Source organism: Plectropomus leopardus, chromosome 9 (genome assembly GCF_008729295.1).
Source record: "Plectropomus leopardus isolate mb chromosome 9, YSFRI_Pleo_2.0, whole genome shotgun sequence".
NCBI classification, from domain to species: domain Eukaryota; kingdom Metazoa; phylum Chordata; class Actinopteri; order Perciformes; family Serranidae; genus Plectropomus; species Plectropomus leopardus.
This window is the reverse complement of record NC_056471.1, coordinates 16204592-16224305: the sequence shown is the minus strand read 5'-3', so window position 1 is coordinate 16224305 and position 19714 is coordinate 16204592. Positions and strand designations below refer to the sequence as shown.

General features: G+C 43.2%; 2 protein-coding genes across 4 annotated transcripts; both read right to left on the bottom strand.

Annotated features, from left to right (window-relative positions):
- Positions 1 to 3866: 3866 nt before the first annotated feature.
- Positions 3867 to 8478, bottom strand: LOC121948319 (transmembrane protein 109-like). Of its 3 annotated transcripts, none has more exons than XM_042493687.1 (5): positions 8215 to 8478; positions 7466 to 7724; positions 7057 to 7116; positions 4818 to 4920; positions 3867 to 4560 (listed from the first exon to the last, which is right to left on the bottom strand). In XM_042493687.1, the coding sequence occupies exons 2-5, from the start codon at positions 7703 to 7705 to the stop codon at positions 4205 to 4207; spliced, it is 759 nt and encodes a 252-aa protein (XP_042349621.1). In that variant the 5' UTR covers positions 7706 to 7724; positions 8215 to 8478; the 3' UTR covers positions 3867 to 4204. The 3 variants fall into 3 exon arrangements, with proteins under 3 accessions (XP_042349621.1, XP_042349622.1, XP_042349623.1); XM_042493688.1 differs by having other exon boundaries at positions 7466 to 7726; positions 8400 to 8451; XM_042493689.1 differs by lacking the exon at positions 7057 to 7116 and having other exon boundaries at positions 7466 to 8475.
- Positions 8479 to 8662: 184 nt separating this feature from the next.
- Positions 8663 to 19256, bottom strand: rnf20 (ring finger protein 20, E3 ubiquitin protein ligase). Its single transcript, XM_042493916.1, has 22 exons — positions 19155 to 19256; positions 18597 to 18777; positions 17635 to 17703; positions 17417 to 17515; positions 17176 to 17323; positions 16874 to 17059; positions 16620 to 16735; positions 16005 to 16151; positions 15831 to 15905; positions 15625 to 15744; positions 15183 to 15362; positions 14923 to 15058; positions 14652 to 14773; positions 14368 to 14524; positions 13924 to 14248; positions 12344 to 12461; positions 12030 to 12179; positions 11728 to 11940; positions 11296 to 11421; positions 10999 to 11139; positions 10376 to 10480; positions 8663 to 9370 (listed from the first exon to the last, which is right to left on the bottom strand). The coding sequence occupies exons 2-22, from the start codon at positions 18765 to 18767 to the stop codon at positions 9194 to 9196; spliced, it is 3081 nt and encodes a 1026-aa protein (XP_042349850.1). The 5' UTR covers positions 18768 to 18777; positions 19155 to 19256; the 3' UTR covers positions 8663 to 9193.
- Between the last annotated feature and the right edge of the window lie 458 nt (positions 19257 to 19714).

Sequence of the window (19714 nt, the reverse complement as noted above, 5' to 3'; positions counted from 1 at the left end):
GACAACACCTCACTACTACAAGCACCACCCACCCAGCATGTCACCACAAAGCTAAAAGCTCATCCAAGCATATGAATTCTTTCCCACAGCACCAACTGGTTCACAGAGTGAACTCAACAGAGCAGAAGTTAGAACATGACAGAGCCTTTTGTGTGTCGCACAGAGCCATAAATCTGTTTGTTGTACGAGACACTAACAAGTTATTTGTAGACACATTTGTTACCCTCAGTGATCCTGAAAATCTTACCACATCGTATTGTCATAAGAAGGACTGCAGTGGATTTATTCCTCAATACTAGCCTGCAACACACATAAAGATAGCTTTGTATAGATGTATAACAATAACTGAAGAAAAGATGAAGAAAAAGTTTTTAATTTACTACTCCTCTATACTGGTCTTTTTCACAATGAAATGAATAATGGGAAAACGAGTTGCCTGATAATCCCATCAGAATATCAACTGTAAATCAATCAAATGAATTAAAGTCTTATAACAGATGATTTTGATCACAGAATTAGCTAATATTAACAGATTAAATTAAAGGTAAATTTGAGACCTAACGTTACAGAATACCTCTTAAGCTGTAATATGTGTGCCAGTTGAAGCAAACCTGGACTTTACGTTAAAAAAAATTAATTGCTCAAATTTGAGCATCAGACCTGTGATTTCAACTTAAGGAGTCAGAGCAGTCACACATTTTTAATGTAAAATTAACATGATTTGAATATATTTTTTGGGTATGTTGTATGTTTTATTTAGTTACAATGTGATTTTTTTTCACGGGAAACTTTTCAAATGCAGAATTTAATGGTTGTTGTTTTTTAAGCCACTAGGGGGCAGTGGACACTTTGTGATCAGAACACTGATATGCATTGTTGTCATGTTTTAAATGTTGTGTATGCAGCATTCAGATCGTATCTATGACTCAGAGTCTGTGCAGGGATTGTCTGCACACAGCTCTCAATATGGAGGTGGCAGTTAGCAGCTATCAGTGTGAACAGAGCTAACAATGGCATCAGGGCTGACAGAGGTAACTGTGATAACGCTGCCGCTGTTCTGCCACCGTGGGTCGAGACAGCATTTCTGCCTTTGTTACTCAAAGCAGTTTCATGCAGTATACAGTCACGGCATTTGGGATGTGTAATGCCCCAGCCACCTTTCACCGCCCAATGTGGAAGGTACTGTCTGGAGTGGCTAACTGCAAAGCATATCTTGATGATGTGGTAGTCTATTCACTGATTGGGAATCTAAATGTGAGTTTGCCAAGGCCACCATCACCATAGCTAGGCAAACAGGTAGGTCAGGGTCAATTATGGCCTGCAGATGCTAAGCTAGTAGCCATTGCTGGGCTCCCTGTTCCCACAACTGACAGAGAGTTTCATCGATATCTTGGCCTAGCTGGCTACTACTGAGGTTTCACTTCTGTTGTATTGTTCTGTTGTGTCCTCTTTGACAGACCTCCTTAATCCCCCCAAGATTGTGGTCTTTGACGAGAAGTGTGAGCAGGCTTTTTAGGCCGTTAAAGGTCATCTCTGTAGCTCTCAGTGCTGTTGGCTCCAGACTTTGCAGTGTTGGAGGTAGACGCAAGTGATACTAAGCTAGTGCTGTACTCCTACACAAAGATACCATTGGCATTGACCACCTTGTCTGTTACTTCTCTGAGAAGTTTTCTGCAACACAGTGTACGTACAGCACAATTAAGAAAGAAGCCTTGACAATGATCTGGGCCCTCCAACATTTTGAGGCTTATGTCTGTTCAACTCCACAGTCAGTGGTAGTCTTTACAGACCACAAACCTTGGATGTTCCTAATTCATATGTACAACAGCAAGCAACAGCTGATGCATTGGGCACTTATGGCCTAAAATTTCAGTATTGAAATCTGTTATAAAAAGGGGCATGACAATGTTGTGACTGATGCCCTCTCATGTTTAAGATAAGATAATCCTTTATTAGTCCCACAGTGGGAAAATTTGCATTGTTACAGCAGCTAGATGTACAGGATAAGCAGCAAAAGAACAATACAATAGTAAAACACAATTACAAATATAAAAAATATTGAATAATAAAAAAACAAGGTGCCAAGTATAATAAGAAAACAAGGTGCAAAAACAGTAACATTAAGTTACAAGGTGCCAACAATTCAACAGTCTAGAAAAAATATTTATATAAAAATATCGAAGGATGACACCAATACATGTCATTATGTGTTTTACATTTCCTGTCATGATTCACCTGTGTGTGTATGTGTGGCTGCTCTCTTTGTTCTAGGTGCAGCTTGTTAGTGAGCAGTGACTGATTGAGGGCTGATTGAGAGCAGCCGTGGAGCTGTGGGCTGAGGCTATATCAGTGGCTGCATGCTCTGCTCACACTCTCTCTGACTCACTGCACAAAGATGCAGCTTTTTGTTTAGTACCATTTACTTTGTCCTTTTTGCAAATAAATGTTCTCTTTTTGCATCCTACCTGGTGTTGCTTCCTCCTCTGTGTTGTGGCATCTGAGCTAGTAGTAATTTGCTCCATTGCTATTATAAAAGTGTTAATCATGGCAACTTTAAAGTCAAAGGCTACATTTCTGGAAAAATAATCTGTGTGATCTTCTCATATCAGACTTTTTTTTTTTTTTTTTTTACAATCAGACTATAATCAATCATTTCACAAATCAATTTCAGTCTATAATTAGGTCATTTTTACTCTCCATCTTTGTCTCAGTCATGATGCAGGGAGGTGGTGACACACTGTGGATTCATAACTGGCCTACTTGGCACCACACCACAGCAAAGCGTAGGAGGGAAGTGAGTTTTCCTGCTGCAGAGTGAGCTAGCAGGAATGATCATTCTGGCACAGAGGTCAGGTTGTTCCACTCAGCTGGAATGGCAGTCGGGGTGAAGACCGTTGGTACGAACTAGGAGAATCAAAAAAGCTTCCAGCTGACTGAGCAGCAGGGAACCAACCAGGCACCGGGGACTTAAGAGGCTGTAAACAGGCCGCAGGTCAGCCTGGGTTGAAGATACTAAGTGGGTTGTAGTGAGATAAAACTGAGACATCAAACGCTGACTGCTGTATACTGGATTATTCTGGTTTCTTGATAAAAATGATTTAAAATACCCTCCACCCACAGATCTGTTGGTCGGTTGATCACTTTGATCCACAATAAACCATCTTAATCACTAATGGATGGATTGCCATGACACAGACACAGATAAATGATGCTCAACATTGTGGACTTTGTTTTGGGGTATTGTTATCTCTGTTTTCATGTTACTCCTGTTCTGTTTCCTATTTTATTTTGTAGTATATATCCTCATGTGTCGTGTGATTTTACATCCCGTCTGTTTCCCTGATTTATTTCACCTGTCTTTCATCAGTCTGTTCTGTCCTTCTGTTAGTCTTCCCTGCACACCTGTTCTGTTTTAGTCTCGTTTGTTCCACCCTTGTGTTCCCATCAACACCTTAGCCAGTCTGTTTCCCTCCTGTTCACTGCGTCCACCAACCTCAGCTGTGTGTCGTTGTCGTGATGAGTTCCCAGTGTATATAAGTGTTTCTCTCCGACCCTTCTCAGTTTGTCTGTTACTCTTGCCGCAATCCTGCTGTTTGTCCTGAGACTCTACCGTGTTCTCCTTCATGTTGCTGCTGACACTTTTATCTGAGTTCTTTGTTGTTTTAGCTTTCTGTTATTTGTGTTTCCTTTGTTTTTTTTATGGACATCAGCATTAAAAGTTCGCTTTTCATTTGCACACCTGCCTGCTTTGTTTGTGTTCTGCATTTTGGGTCCTCATGTGAACTCAGTCCATACAGCAGCCAAGGTTCAATTCCAACCTGTGGCCAGCTGTACTTAAATAATGGCAAAAAGCCCCCCAACAATTCTTACAAAATGCATTGATTTTTATTTGTATGCAATTGGGGAAAATACAATACAGTAAGAGGGCAATTTATGATCTGACTTTACAAATCCCCTGCACACTGGTCTTACTATTGCAGCCTTTCATTGTTGTTATGTGTCAGTGATTACTGTTTGTCAAAGAGAAAATATTCTATGTGGTTTCATTATTTTGGCATTTTCTCAAGGCAAACAAAGAGCATTTCTGATTAAAAATCCCAGAGATTACTTTATTTTTAATAACAGTATGACACACACACACACACACACACAGAAACCATCAGCGTTGTCCATCTTTAACTCCTCCTCCACCCATCTCCGGTCACTACTCCCCTTTCCTCTTCTCTACTGCCTTCACCCGGCCCTCCAGGGAGCTCAGCCGGGAATCCACCGAACATGCATTCTCAGAGTGAGAAGTGAGCAGAGTCAACAGGACGCATCCCAGCACCAGGCCGCCCAGTCGAACCGCTGTGACGTCCGCACTGGCATGCTTATCAGTCACAATCAGTCCGAAAAGCCAGAGTGCCAAGACGGTTTTCACCACCCAGAACACCCGCCTCACCACACTGATCAATAGACGGAGAACGATGGTCAGCACCCAGTAGCCAATGAGGGCCACCAGACCCCACTGGGCGATGGCGGTCACTCCCTCTGGAGTGAAGCGGGGCAATGCATGTGCAACTGTGGAAGTAAGAAAATCCAGTTTAGGCATATTTTAAATCACAAATAAGGCTTGAAACTACTTGTGAGGAAGCAACATAAAAAAGGGAGTGGCAGACAAATTGCCCGAGGGAGAGGCACGTCTGCATAGTTTTAGATCCTCTCTCTCATTAGCAGGCAATTTACAGCGAGCTACACATACAGGGTTAAAGTGGAGCATGCAGCACACTCAGTGGCTCTGTCACACACACATGAACGCGGGCCATCCTGCTACCCACCATCGAATCCTGTGACCCTGAGGATCTCTGTGACGTAAACAGCGATGACGTTCAGTCCGCTGGCAGCTCCTTCAGCGAGGAATCGGATCACCATCTCAAAAAACTGTGTGGGGGAGGGTGGAAACAAGTCTTGCTTTGTTATTATATAAAGGTAACAATGAAGAAAGGCAGCATTCTTATTAGATGAATACTCATGCAGAGATACAGATCTGTTTACAGAAACACTAATAGCAACTAGATGTATTCCCATGGATCCAAAACACAGGCAGGTGCATTTAAATTCATTATTCTGCTACAACACATTAATAGTAAACTTTTAGAGACTCTAAGTGCTGCCGAGTTTCACCTTAAGACAGAAAAAGTGTTGTATTGTTGACTTGGACAAACAGCTGTGCATGCGAGTGACAGCTGGACAGTGTCCGCTCTCTATTCCTGTACAGTCTCTGCCCACCAACCCCCCAAAATCACACAACATGCACAGTGTAGCCTCGTCAGGCAAGGTCAAGGGTAGCCCAGTAAGTTGGACAAGAATCTTATCTGCACCTGTTGCACATACATGAGGACTGTCCAGCATGTCCGAACGAGAGTCAAGCATCTGTCACTCCATGTCAGCATGTGTTTATCATTTGGAAACACACCACTAATCATTTACTGCACTGTTTGGTATTATGGCTCAATTTCCCAACCAATGACAGCCTTAATTATTTTAGTGAGGACTTATTAAAGCCTGACTTTAATGCTAAAGACAGGCTGGTGTTAACACACGTCTTTTTAAGAAGGTGTGAGGCAGCCTATCAAAAGCAATTTTCAGCTCTTTTATCTTAAACAAAACAGATGAAATGCAAAACGGCAGTATGTTTTTCTGTGGGCATCCAAATATGGTTGCAGCAGTATAAGGGTTTGAAGGTATATGTGTACATTTGCTTATCTACGGTATTGAAAAAAAACCCCCAAATGGTCAGGAAATCTCACCTTTATCTTAGTTATTTTGAAAAGGGAGAATTTTTACATTAACTTGCATTTTAAAATTGTTTAAAGTTACAATTACAGTAATAAAATATTTGTTCAACTTCAAAAACCTTCTGTTTTTAGGGTCACAGTAACTCATAATAATAATAATAATAATAATTTTGTAATACTGTGACACAGTAGTATTTTTTGATATGGTTATCATACTGTGAAAGTCTCACAATGTTGCAACCCTACATCCAAACATATAATTCTGTACTGTACTGTATTTCATTTTACTTACTGCATCCTCAATAAGCTTTTAAAGGTGAATAACTTTTGAAGACACACAGTGCACGGCATGAACATGCAAAAACTTTAACAGCCGCACGAAAAATCAACAACATCTGCACACTGTGCGAGCAACTCCCAGTAAATTTATCTAAGCAACGTTATCAAGACATGACCTTGAGGAAATGTTGCTCTGTTGCATTATTGGGAGCTGCCTGTACAGTGTGCAGGTCTTATTTCCAACTTTTACCTTCATTTTTTTTTTTATCCACCTGTTAAAGTTTTTGCATGCTCATGTTCTTTACTGTGTGTCCTGAAAAGTGAGTGAGGTTTAAAAGCATTAATTGAGGATGCATTAAGTTAAACAAAAAATAAGTACAATATCATTAGGGTTGAAACAGTACGAGATTTTCAAGGTATGATAACTGCGTCAAAAAATGTTGCACTGTGCAAATCTTTGTCTAACTTTTGCCTTGAGCACTACATGTGATCACTAAATGACATTATTTCCTTTCTTTTAAACTGTGTTTCTCACTGTAATAGAATAGAGTAGAAATACTTTATCAACCCCGTGAGGGAAATTGTTTTGTTGCAGCAGCAAATAAGAGAACAGCAACTGAATTAAATAACTGTTAAAATGTTCAAAACATGCAAATATATATAAACAAACATCAAATTCAGATGGAACAACGTTCTTTTTAAGTTCTAGATTAGATTAAAAATCTATTTCTCGTCAAAGGCTCATGTACACCCCATAATTTGCATTTAGAGCTACCAAATGAGTCTGCCAACTTTACTAGCTTGCCAGCAATTATCACTAAGAGGTCATAAACAGGACTGTGCTGTGGTCTTTCATGAATACAGCCTCACATAAAGCCACAGCTCACTACAGCCATGCTCACTAACTCTCTGCACTAACTAAACAAAGCCACACGAGAGCACTCTGTCAGAGAAACCATGTCAGGGGAAGACTAGACAGAGACACCGGGAGGTTTCTTACCATGGCCACTGTATAGACGTTCTCCTGACCAAGCATTGACTCAAGAAACAACACTGCACTCTGGGGAAAAGGAAGCCACAGCCGGGTGGGAGCAGAAAAGTGTGTGAGGTGGGGGATGCATGGATATAAGAAGATGTGAAATGAGGGCAGGGAAGATGAGGGGATCAGGGGAGAGATTAACAAGTTGAGGGGCATGGGGAGAGGAATGTGTGTGAAGGGTGAGCAGATGGATGGAGAGAGATGACAGGGATGGAAATTAGTGATTAGTTATTGATCAAGAATAGTGACAGAGAAGTTAGACCCAGTAAGATATAAGAAAATGCTAAGAAAAAAGGAGAAGTGTAAAGCCACTTTCTGGTGGAAAACAAACAGCAGGGATATCAACCAGTGGTGCACCGCCTCTCTGTACCTCAGCAGCTGACCGGATCACACCGCTTCCCACCACTGACTCCGCGTACCGCTGGATCTCCGCGCAGGTTCCGGTGATCAGGGTGCGGAGAGTGACCGCCGATGTGCTCTCTCCGGTCGGCTTGGCCTGCTCAGCTTCGGCTCCTGCCCAACCCAGCGCCAACGCCAACAAAAAGCTGGAGAGGAAAAACCGAACCATGGCGCATCCGCCGCGCCCAGAGCCAGACGCACAGAAAGTCATCGTTCGGAATTGGCGATCACTAGAGAAAAAAACGCGAAACAAATGTATGTGCACAGGTTAAAAGCTGCCGCCCAAATGGGACTATGAGCAGCTCGCGTTCAGTGAGTGTAAATCAAAGAAAAATGGCTTCTGTTGGGAGCAGTCATCGGCGACGGAGCGTTTTTAAGTGCTGCAGCTCACAATAAAATTATGTTCAGAGCCGCGCAGCTTCAATAACAAATAGGCTGATTCAAATCGGTCCAATTTACGAATAAGACAAAATGTGTTAGTGAAAAAAATAAACACCGTAAGGACTCAATATAATCTGAGAATTTAATTATAAACTTTGGCAGCGCCGCAAATATCCAATTTAGGACCGCTCAGCTCCGTCAAGGACACTCCAGCATTAACAGTGGCTATATTTGGTAATAAACTGTTAAAGGCTTAACATCCTACAGCGATCGAAATACTTCACCGTCTATCAAGATACAAAAGAAAGCAATTAAAAAAAAGATACAGCGCAGGAATACCTCCTAAAGTTTTTCTCTGGTCGCTTTGCGCGTAAAAGAAAACGGCGGTGACGTTGAGCTGACCACGAGTCCCCTAAAGCCTCTTATTTCAGCTCTGAGCTCCACAACCGCTCAAGTTTGGTGTTCCTTTGTCTCGGAGCTTGTACCAAATGCACTATCGCGATGGATTATGTTGCACAACCTTTTTTTTTAAAAAAAAGCTCCCTTGTCGCCGTCCCCGCATGGCGCTCCCTTCCTTCCAGCGTTTCTAACGACAGTCTCCAGCCCGCAAACACAAATGTTCAGGGAGGAGGAAGGGGAGGGGGAGGAGGAGGAGGAGGAGGGGTGGAGGTGGAGGAAGGCGCTCTGCACACGGATAAACAGAGATTTGCACACTGGGACTTGTGGTTTAATGCTTCAGGTCAAATGTTAAGATTATTCACAGGGAAAAATAATGAAAGAGAAGCCCGACAGTTCAGATGTCAGTTTAATAACCAATAGAAGAGCAATTACACAGCATCAAGTCAGATTTGAGAAATTTCAGGACAATACGTTTTCAAATAAAAATAAAAAAAAAATGACACTATGTACACACACATACATCCACAACATGTTGTTTTCTCATTGTCCTGTTATTTTTCTGCGTTTACTGGTTTGTGTAATTGTCTGCTCTCACACACCAACATCACAAAAGTCAGTATGTAATGCAAACTTGCAGAATGTCTCTACATTCCTCCTGCACCAGTATCTCACATACAGCAGAGTGGTGGACGCTGGATGGGACAAGCTGAATTCAGTCATCGTTAAAAACATGAAAGCGTTCATTTCATAGCATCGCTGTGTCCTTTTGAAGCTGGAATCACGCTGATCCTGTACGTACAGGAGCAGGGGAGGAACAGTGTGTGAGCTCAGTGGAGAGTTTCGCCGCAGGTACTGTCTGTACTTATGCAGTTTTGTTTGCGTATCTTGTTGAACCTTTTCCAAACAAGTAACTGCAGCTTTAGCCGATGTATATGCGGTGGAAGTCGTTTGCTCCGAAGGCGGCGTTGCACTTGGGGCACTTCCTCTGGCGTGTGTCGTAGCGAGTCTTGACGCACTCGAAGCAGAAGACGTGAAAGCACTTTGTCAGGACCGCATCCTTCACCCGAGAGTTGCAGCACGGACACGTTAAGCGTGCCTGAGGGAGAGAGAGAGTGAATGGGTTTGAACAATAAACTGAGGAGCCACTTTTGTCCCGAGCTGAGTGGTTTTTAAAGAGTGACCATAAATATCTTCAAGCTCTGAAGCAGGAACGCTGATGTCAGGAACATCACATGATATGAAGGCTGATTACTAATCCGATGTGGCCATGACCGATGCTGGAGACCATGAAGAGTACAGAGAACAGTTGACCCACAAATCTTGCGACATGGCAGGACACATCATGACATAAAACCACTTACAAGTTTATAAACTCATCTTGCAAATTACGTAAGTTAAAAATAGCTTGTGTTTTATCCCCAGTGATTCGGATCCACTCCTAAATTTAATGGCTTCTTCCTTGACCCACGCCACACCCTTCTACCTTGTTTCATGAAAACTGGGCCTGTAATTTTTCTGTATTCCTGCTGACAGACAGACAAACCTCTTTTCTTGCTGGGGCCAATAAATCCTCCAATTGTTCATTTAAATAAAAGTAGAAAAATATATAAAATGCTTCATAGTTTTCCTAAACCTGCACTAACTGGAGTTTTTTGGACACTTAAAAGAAGTGCAAACAAGCTGTGAACACATTACTGTCCTGATATCACATTATCACGAGCTCATTAACAAATAATTGCACTTTAAAAAATCTGAGCATCATCTATTTAAACTCAAAATATAAACATGGACTACACAAACATCCATGTGCAGCATTTGATGTGTGATGTTGAGCCTTTGCACAGTTGGTCAGAATTTTAAGTGTCCTTGTGTGTTCTCGTTGTGTGATCACACAGACAGCTGGTCTCATTTAGTGGAAAACCAAAGTACTAAAAATTACTCTGGATCATTCAGTTAAACTGCCTACTTACAAGAGACACAGAGCCTTGTTTGTTCTCTTGCAAAGAGAGTCAGCCGAGAAGATTGATAACACGCTTGTAAATGGGTTTATATAAATAAAGTTTCAGCCAGCCACTGGTTTTTTTGTAGCACAGAAACCTACCTTATAGTCATTGATTTCTTCATTTAGGATATCGTCTCCATTGCTGATTTTCTCAGCTGGTTTCTTGGCCTTCTCGATCTTTCCCCTTAGTTTGGAGATGTCCTCCTGAGACAAAGTCAGAGTTAACAGCCATAAGTTAAAGGAGTCAGATTTTACAACAGACGACATAAATGCCGGTACATTTTAGCAGTCGACTTTGAGGCGTCCCACCATCATTCAAAAGCACAATATGAATCTAGAAAGGATTAGTCGCACGGTGAAAATGTTTATGATGTTGAAATTTTTCACTATATCAGTAGAGGAAAACAAAATTAAAACTTGCAATCAGTATTTAACCTAAGAGACACGGTAAGAAGTAAACGCAGGGTTTTAATCTACAAATCTAACTTTTCAGTAGAGAACAAAGAGTGTACTTTGGGAGAGAGTCATCCCACAAGTCTTATGACAGTCAAACAAAAAAAACTTGCTCTTCCTGTGTTGACTAAAACTTGCATCAGGCCTGACAGTGATATCAGACTTCCAATAACAGTCTTCAAAAATAGCCTCATTGGGTGTCATTTTGTGTTTGGACCATGTCTCAGTTTTAAACTTGACAGCTTGAGTGTATTAGTGGATGTTGTTACCTGTGCTCGTCGGGCGTTAAAGGACTCTTTCTCCCTGGAGATGCTGTTCTCTATGACCTCCTCTCTGACCAGATTGAGCCTCTGCTGAACCTGCTCCAGCTGAGTCCGCACCTCCTCTGACAGCAAAGCGGACTCCTGAGCCTGAGAGACAGAGGGAGGTTATACGACCTCAGATTTCTATCAAACTGTACAATCCTTAAGTACACATAATATCTGAGTGTCTTTAGGAGAAAATAATCTCAATGCCATTACAGTTTAATTTCCTAATGTGGCTCATGATTACTGCGGCTGTGTTACCTTGCGTTTGTTCATGTCCAGAGCTTGTGTTCTAAGTGCCAGCTCTCTCTCTGCAGTGCTGATGGTGCCCTGGAGGAGACGCTCCTTTTCCTCCAGCTTCCTCACCACCTGCAGCTGGGCATCCACCTAACAAATGGGCACGATCCCAAAAATATGACAGTGAACAAGGATTTAAAATTAAAAATGTGAATTTTTGAAGTAGAAAAAGACAAACATAAACAGTATAAGTGATGAGCGAAGTATGCACTGTAGAGGCTAAAAACTTTTATTTACTGGCAAGATGTTTTACTGAGGAATGAAAAGAGTTGCATATTTGGTTAAATATCATCTGTGGTTGGTCATTGCTGCAATTTAACTGTGTGCTTGTCAATAAACCAGTGTGCACAAACCCTTATTATTAGGCAGATTGCTCCTTATGATGTAGTGGCTCACCTGAGTTTTTAAAGTGAGCAGTTGGTCGGCCAGCTCCTCCTTCTCCTCTTTTAGCAGCTTGTGGATCTGGTTGGACTTGATCCGCTCGCTCATCAGCTTGAAGTTGGCGTCGTCTTTTTCTCTGAGCTGCTGCATCAGACGAATGTTCTGTTCCTGCATGTCCTCGAAGGCCTGGCCCGTCACGTCCATCTCGCTCAGCAGCGCGTCCTCCTCCTGCAGAGGGAGCAGTGAGGCGATACGAACGTTAGAGAGCGAATGAGGTTTACTTTGTGCATGAAAAGACAACTGACGGGCTCACACACCTGTTTTGCTATAGAGAGTTTCTTGTTGAGGATATCGATCTGCTCCTCCACCGAGCGAATCTTCCTCAGAGCCTCTTCGTCGGCCATTTTTTTGCCCTCCCTCCTCTCCCGCTCCTCCAGCTCCCTCAGCCTCTGCCGCAGCTCCTCTCCCTGGAATCAGCATGGTTATCACGAGATGGCCACAAAACAACATTTTAATGATTAATATCATTGCACAAATATCCCTAAATCATGTTAGAGATGGTAACGAATGGAACCAGGAGCAAATCTTCTACATATCAGCAGAAACTTGTACAGTGTGCAGCGTCCATCACCTCTGACTTGGACTTTTTCTCTGCAGCCATCAGCTGGACTTTGTCCCTCTGCTCCTTTGGTGCTGAGCGGTACATGTCCAGCAGTAGTTTCATCTCCCTCTGTGACTCCTGAGCTTTCCTGCACAGTCAAAACAAGAGTATTTATCAAAACTATCAATATTAACCCAAATCATTAAAAAAAACCACCATTCAAAGTCAAAAATCAGTCATGGCTCTGCATGTTGTTTCTGAGAATACACTGAAATGACAGCCAGGCAGGAAATCATCGTCTTTTTCAACCATTCCTCTGTGATTTATCGTTAACCTGCCATATACTGAGACAAAAGTCTACTATTCCATGTGAGCCCCTGCTGGTGATTCACACTATCATTTGACTGCTGATGTCTTTCCCATGTTTCATTGTTAGTTAGAAGAATGGTACATATTTTACTGGACATCACAGCCTGACGCTGACCTGCAGGAACAAAAGCATTGATAAAAACAGCACAAGAAAAATGAAGATTATTTTAACCACCCTCTTCTGCAACTGGGGAGAGTGGAATATATCGCAATTTCTTTACAAACATCAACATGGCACATATTTTGTCTGCCTATAGGAGCAGCATTTTTTAAAATTGAAATCAAGTCTCAAGAGATAAAGAAAAAACCCTTATCACTATCTATTTGTGGGTGACAGACACATGATCTCCCTGATATTCTGACAGTATATGCGACAATATTTTTGACTTCTATAATTTCTTTTCGAGTGTGCGTTTTTAGTTTATGCAGTTTGATTTCTATATGTATTAACAGAGGTTTTTGTGACCATCCATGCAGATTATTCAGTGATCCAGAATGACTGCATGCTTGCTGACACATGGACAATGGTATCAGTAACTACCAGGCCGCTTCTATTGTTTTTCCACACATGATGAATGCGGGCTGCCAGAAGCCAAGGCCCACCGATTGGCTTCCAGCGTACTACTATGAGCAAGCAAGCAGTAAGTCGGGTGCTGCTGGCTTAAAAAAGCATCCAATAGCTGCACAACCTGCAAAACAGCACAGCTTGAGTTCATCAATGGTTTGTCCCCCTCTCATCCCTCTCAGCAGAGGCAAGACATTGATTTCCGATGCCCCGCTACCTCCTTTATGTATCTGTGTGTCTTGTTTACATGTTTATGCATCCCCTCACTGGCTAAATTTGAGTTGCTACAGCCATTACCTAACCATATGACTATTTTAAAAGCTACTGTAGCTGTCATACTTGCAAAGACCACCTTCAGTTGCCCGAGCAACTCGAATTCAGCAAAAATCCCAAACACCGAGCATCTAACCCCCACCGGCTCCATTCTGGATCAACAAACGTTCAGGCCTTGTAGTCTCCTTGTTTTAGGAAGTGAGATGGAGAGACACCCGCGGTGCGCTAGCCAGCTAATTCTTGTCTAATTTTGGGACACGTGTGAGCCCATCAAGGCTTTCGTCATGCAGAAATTAGTGTCATTAAAGTGGGCTGGAAAAACAATGGATGCCATCAGGCCACGCAGTACTTCCTCATGTATTTGGTAAATTCGTGTAAAATAACCACCGACTCCCATACTTACTTGAGCTCCGCTCTGACAATCTTCAGCTGCTCCATCTCCTTCCTCTTTGACCCTCCAACCATAGACAGGCGCTCCCCAGCTGACTCCTCAGGTTGGCCGCTGCTGCCCGGCTTCTCTTTCTCTTCCTTCATCATACTGCTGCTCCCACTGCTGCGGGTCGGCCTCTCTCTCTCCTTTTCCTTCTCCTTCTCCCGCTCTCGGTCTTTCTCCTCTTTCTTTATAATGTCCTTTTCTTTCTTTTCCTCCTTCTCTTTCTTCTCCTCTTTCTCCTCCTCTTTTACAGTTGCCTCAGGTTCTATTCCAGGCTCTGTTTTCACTGAGGCTCCTACAGAAGAGAATAACACAAAGTTAAGGAGAAACTTTGCACTGGTTTTAATATGCATCATAAGAACACAGGGAAATCAGTCATTTACATTCATTAGGAATCAGCTGGGTGTTAGTTACCAGTGCTGCTGGGTGTGGAGGAGCCGTTGTCTGGCTCGGTCTTGACCACAGGTTCCCCAGAGACGGCTGGGGTCGAGGGAGAGGTTGTCTCGTCCTTTACGTCCATCTCTGTGCTGGACTGGGACTGGAGGATGGCGTTGCCCTTTGAAGCACGGACCTAAAGAGGCAACGGATTAATGTATGCTGTTGATTTCTGTTTCATACTCAGATCTGATACCTTCAAAGGAAACTTTATTGCCTTCGCTGGTGAGGGGTGACTGCACGAGTTTCTCTTCGTGACCTACCTGGTTGAGCTCAGCTTGTGTCTCTCTCAGTCGGATCTTATATTTCACCACCTCTCCCTTCATCTGCTGGTTGTGGGTTTGCAGCGTACTAATCAGGTGACGCATCTCCCTGTTGATAGGACCTGAAAGAGAGAGGGAAAAAGAAAGCAAGAGATGTATGGTGGGGGAAAAAAAACAAGTACATATTAAGACTTTGTTAGTTTGTTTGAGTTCTGCTGCATTTTTAGCACAATTCATTCACTTAATTCACCTTTTAACCCAATTCTGTTACCTGCTTGCTCGTTGGCAGCAAGAGTCTGTTCAAATTCGATGCGCAACATCTCGTACTCCTTCCTGACCTGAGCCAGTGTGTCCTCCAGCTGAAACACCTCTGTACGAACCTTCCTCTGCAGAGCCACCTCATCATTCTGCACACAGAGGGAATGAGAATAAGAGCAGGACCAAAGAACACGTGGATGGATACTCACACACACACACGCACACACACGCACACACACGCACACACGCACACACACATGCACTCACACTTACCTCCATGTGTTCCAGCTGTCGAAGTCTCGCCGTCCTGGTTGTGTTGAGGCGAGCGCGTGTCTCATCTAACTGAGCCTTGAGGATCAGAGACTCGTTGTAGAGCACAGAAAACTGCGACTGCAGACAGCGATACTCAGAAGTCTCTTTCACCATGCCTTCTGCTCGACTCAGCAGCTCCGTCTGAAAAGATATTTTATTCAATGAATGACTTCTAATGGTGTATGATTCACCAAGAAGATACACTGATGCAAAAAGAAAAGCTGTAGCAGTAAATTAGGTTCCAGGAGTGCGGAGACCACACATGCTGAGGAAGTCCTTTGGTTTAAAGCAGCTTGAATACATTTGAGGGGGATTTATGATCATGATTCTTCAAAAACTTTTCAGCCATGGTTCATTTTCAGATTAAAGTCAAAAGAATGACGTGTGAGAAACAGGAGTCCACCTTCATGTTGTTGTTCTCCTGGTGCACGCTCTGCAGGTCCTGCTGGAGCTTCTGGAGCTCAATGAGACGGTTTTCTGCCAGCTCCCTGTTCTCCTCCATATCACTGTTCATTTCTTCAAACTTGACAGGAGAAGAAGGACGGTGTCACCAAGTGTGAAAATTACGCCGTTGAGAGAAATGGTCAACTTGTGAAATGCAATTCTCACCTTTCTTTTGTTAATAGTGATGGTCCCACAAACGCTGCTGGCCTCCCCGCACACCTTATAGCCTTTGCTGTTCACCTGGGATGCATTACAGAAAGTGTTAATACGTCATCACAGATATAAGAACATTTACACAACACTGTCACGGTCACACAAACTGAGAGAGCGCATCCTCACCCTCTCGAGTATCTCGCTCAGGTGCGCATTCAGTCTGTTCTCTCGGCGGCGGATCTTCTCCATGTCCCACTGGAGCTCCTCGATAAGAACCTGCAGCTCGCTGACACGCTGGTCTGCTTTGTTAGCTGCGCGACCCAGAGGACGGGACTGGACAAGACAGGAGAACAGAGACTTGAGACCACAAACAAAAGAGCTAGCAGAATCCTTCCTATGATCGGGGCTCTAGATTTACTTTTTTATTCCTACCACAGTCCCAAACAATCCTGAAATACAATTGAAACCATCCCAAAGTAAATGCTGGCTGTAAACCAGTGCACATTTTACAAACAACAAATTTCACTTTTTCATTCATTTACTCATATCACGTTTTCAATTCACCTGATTTACTTTGTGTTACCTTTTTTTTCCACTTGTGAACACTGAGGGTGTGCACAGTGCACACATGAGAACACCATGTACTGCACTATTGTATACTACTACTGTAGGTTATACACCAACTGTGGATAAGCAGCTCATACAAACCCACTTAAAAATTCAGAACTATCCCTTCAATGTCGGGTCAACCTGAGGCTGAACATACTGAGACAGCGAACAGGGAAGGACATTGATTTGTACCTCGCTCGTCATGTGACTGTGCTTCTGCTTGAGGTCCTCAGTCAGCTGTTGCAGCCGCTCGTTTTCTTTGGTCAGTAGGGAGTTCAGTTTGGAGGCTGCCTGCCACAGACTGCCCTCTGAAACAAAAAGCATGGCTGTAAACATGTAAAATAACTCATGAATCCCCTCTAAATAAACTTCATCCTCAGTCATACTCCATTACTGCAATTTTATCAAATCCTCCTCCACCCACACCCTCCCGTCTTTTATCTCACCTGCTCCAGAGTCCAGTTCAGCCTTCAGTTGGTCCACAGTTCTCCTCATACACTCATAGATCTCCACCACATGACTGGCCTGCTTCTGGCTGGACTCCAACCTCTCCTGAAGCTCAGCCTCCATCTCCTCGCTGCTGCTGCTCGCCAGCGTGGCCAGAAAGGAGTTGGAGGTCTCTCCCTGGTGGCCTGAGTGACAACAGCAGGAAAGAGGATTTTAGCTTTGGTGTTTGTTTTGTTACCAAATATCGACATGTTGATGCTTGCAAAGTCATGATCCCGTTTCAGCTCAGCTCCATCTATACCTCTGTCCTTGGCCCGCTCCTGGTTGGAGTCTCCATCAGGTTCTGGTGTTTCTGGCTTCAGGCTCCGTGCTTCGCCTGCCTGGGATTTCTCAGGTTCGCTGCTTGCTTGGTCATAACGCCTGATGATCAGTTTAATGTTTTCATCTAACTGTTGGAGAGAGAGAGGCGTCACATTTTCACTCTCTGATATTTACAGAGAAAAAGAGTTATTAGTTTTTTTTTCTTGTCTGAACTTAGTTACCTGGTTCCAGTATCTATTGAGGATCAGCAAACTGGCGTCATCAGTGGCCTGGCGGGTCTCCAGTCGCTCAATTCGCTCTCGCAGTTCATCCTCAATCACCTGCAAACCAATAAGCCAAACAAGAGAGTGCATAGGTACAGCTTCCCGTGGGTGTGTGTGTGTGTGTGTGTGTGTGTGTGTGTTAAGACTTATAAACATGTATTGTAGAATTAGTTTACCTGTCTTTGATCAAGAGATTCTCCCAACTTTCGGTTCTTAGCCTGGAGAGCTTTGATGTCTTGTTCTTCCTGAAAAATAATTTATTTAAACATGAGTGCAAATAGTGCAAAAAGAAAGGCAACAAAACCTTGTGAACTTTAGGAACACATGCACCAATCAGCCAAAAAATTAAAATCACTGGCTGGTAAAGTCAATGACGTTAAAAAGTGCATTACAATGCCATGTTCCGGTGGTAAACTTTTGGTCCTGGCAATGTGTATTAATTAATGTGGATGCCATCTACGCACCCCACCCATCCAAACACTACACAGACCAAGTATACCGCCCTACATGGCAACAGCTCTAATGACAGTTGTCCCCTAGCAGAACAATGCACTACACCACAAAATAAACACTGATCAAGAATGACCTAAGGCCTCCACATTTCTCAGATCCCAGTATAATCAAGTGTCTGTGGGACTTGCCAGTAACTCAGAGGTACACCCAATCCACAGTGGGGCCCTCTAGGATCAGACTTGGCTCTGATCAGTTAAGGCATGAGCATAGGAACTCTGGGTGGTATCTTGTGGTGTTTGACACCAGGGTGTTGGTGGCTGATCCTTTGAGTCCTGTGGATTGTGGGATGGGGTACCAGCATGTTCCACATACGCTAGATCAGATTTGGATCTGGAGAGTCTGGAAGCCAGGTAGACACCTTTAGCTCTTCGTCACGATCCTATGGCCATTCCTGTGTGATGTTTATGATGTGCATTGTGCTGCTGATGGTACTTGGTCTGCAAGGGTGTTTGGGTGTTTGGAGTGTGTCAGGTGACATCCACATGAATACCAGATCCCAGGGTTTCCAAGCACAACATTGCATCGTAAAAAGATGATCAGTGTTATTCACTTCACCAGCTGGCGGTTTTAGTGTTTTAGCTAATCGGTGTATAATAGCAGTGGTGGATAATAAGAGGGGCCTCACTGAGTTGGATACTCCGCCCAGTTTGATGACTGTCTCCACCGCGGTGCTCCCCGCGGCGGCAGCGCTGACGCCGGGACCTCCGTCCTCTCCTTCCCGTTCCCTCCGCTTCTCCGGCGGCGCACCGGAGGACGAGGGACCGCTGAGGTCAGCAGGACGCTTCTGTCCCGACATCTTCTGATTCCTGTAATAAACGGAGAGGAGCAGAAAGTGACCGATCAGAGATAAGGACTGTTGGATTCAGATGCTTTAGCTGAACGAAAGCTATGTTGTACATGTAGCTAGCTAACTTTAAAGTGAGCAAATATGGCTGCCATAATGTTTACTCTGACATCTTATTGATCGAAATGGTCATCAGTCGACAGAAATGGACACAAAAATGATTGATCACGTTTTAAAACCAGAACAAGCTGACAAAAAAAACCCAATGTAACGTTATGCTAACGTTAGCTGCTTGCTAACGTTTGCGTTAAAAGCTGTTTTTGCTCAGTGGAAACCGACAGATCAGTCCATTTACTTTGTGATATTGTCAGTGTTAATCACACCTGCCCGAAATCTTACCGATGCTGATGTTAGGAGTTTTATATTATTAACTAAATCTGTATGTGGCTGTTGATGTTGCTGCCTCCTGCCTCTCGGAACCGGAAGTGTGAACGATCTGAGTGGGACAGTTTCCAGCGCTCACAGCGCCCCCTGCGGTCAGGGAGGAGACCAGCCCGTTCAACATGGAGCAGGCCTATCAGTATGTTAAAAGTAATAAAAGTTATCATCAACAACGACAATAATTTGTGGGCTTCCACTGGCAGAAAAAAAAAAACATTATGTCGGGCCCTTGTTCAGTCCATGTGTTCAAAGTGTTTAAATCTCCGAACCCAGAGGAATTTGGTTTGATTTCTTTTGAAAACATGCGGAAAAAGGCACAGGGCAACTTTGCAAAAAAAAAAAAAAAGTCCTGCAAATTGTAAGAAATTAGTACATTTAGACAATTATTTTAATTTTAAAAAACGAGAGGAAAATGTACATGCAACTACATATAAAATTATTACAATTACTATTTTTATTACTTTTTTCATGTCATTTCCTTGGCTTTTCTTTACGTTCCTTTAATTTTCAATATATTT

Coding starts and splice junctions, on each gene's coding strand:
- LOC121948319 (XM_042493687.1), bottom strand. CDS start 7,705: ATGACTTTCTGTGCGTCTGGCTCTGGGCGCGGCGGATGCGCCATGGTT. Junction 7,117..7,465: donor TGATCCGGTCAGCTGCTGAG/GTACAGAGAGGC, acceptor CCTTTTCCCCAG/AGTGCAGTGTTGTTTCTTGA. Junction 4,561..4,817: donor CAGGGTCACAGGATTCGATG/GTGGGTAGCAGG, acceptor TTACTTCCACAG/TTGCACATGCATTGCCCCGC.
- rnf20 (XM_042493916.1), bottom strand. CDS start 18,767: ATGTCGGGACAGAAGCGTCCTGCTGACCTCAGCGGTCCCTCGTCCTCC. Junction 17,704..18,596: donor TGGGCGGAGTATCCAACTCA/GTGAGGCCCCTC, acceptor ATTATTTTTCAG/GAAGAACAAGACATCAAAGC. Junction 17,324..17,416: donor TCAATAGATACTGGAACCAG/GTAACTAAGTTC, acceptor TCTCTCCAACAG/TTAGATGAAAACATTAAACT.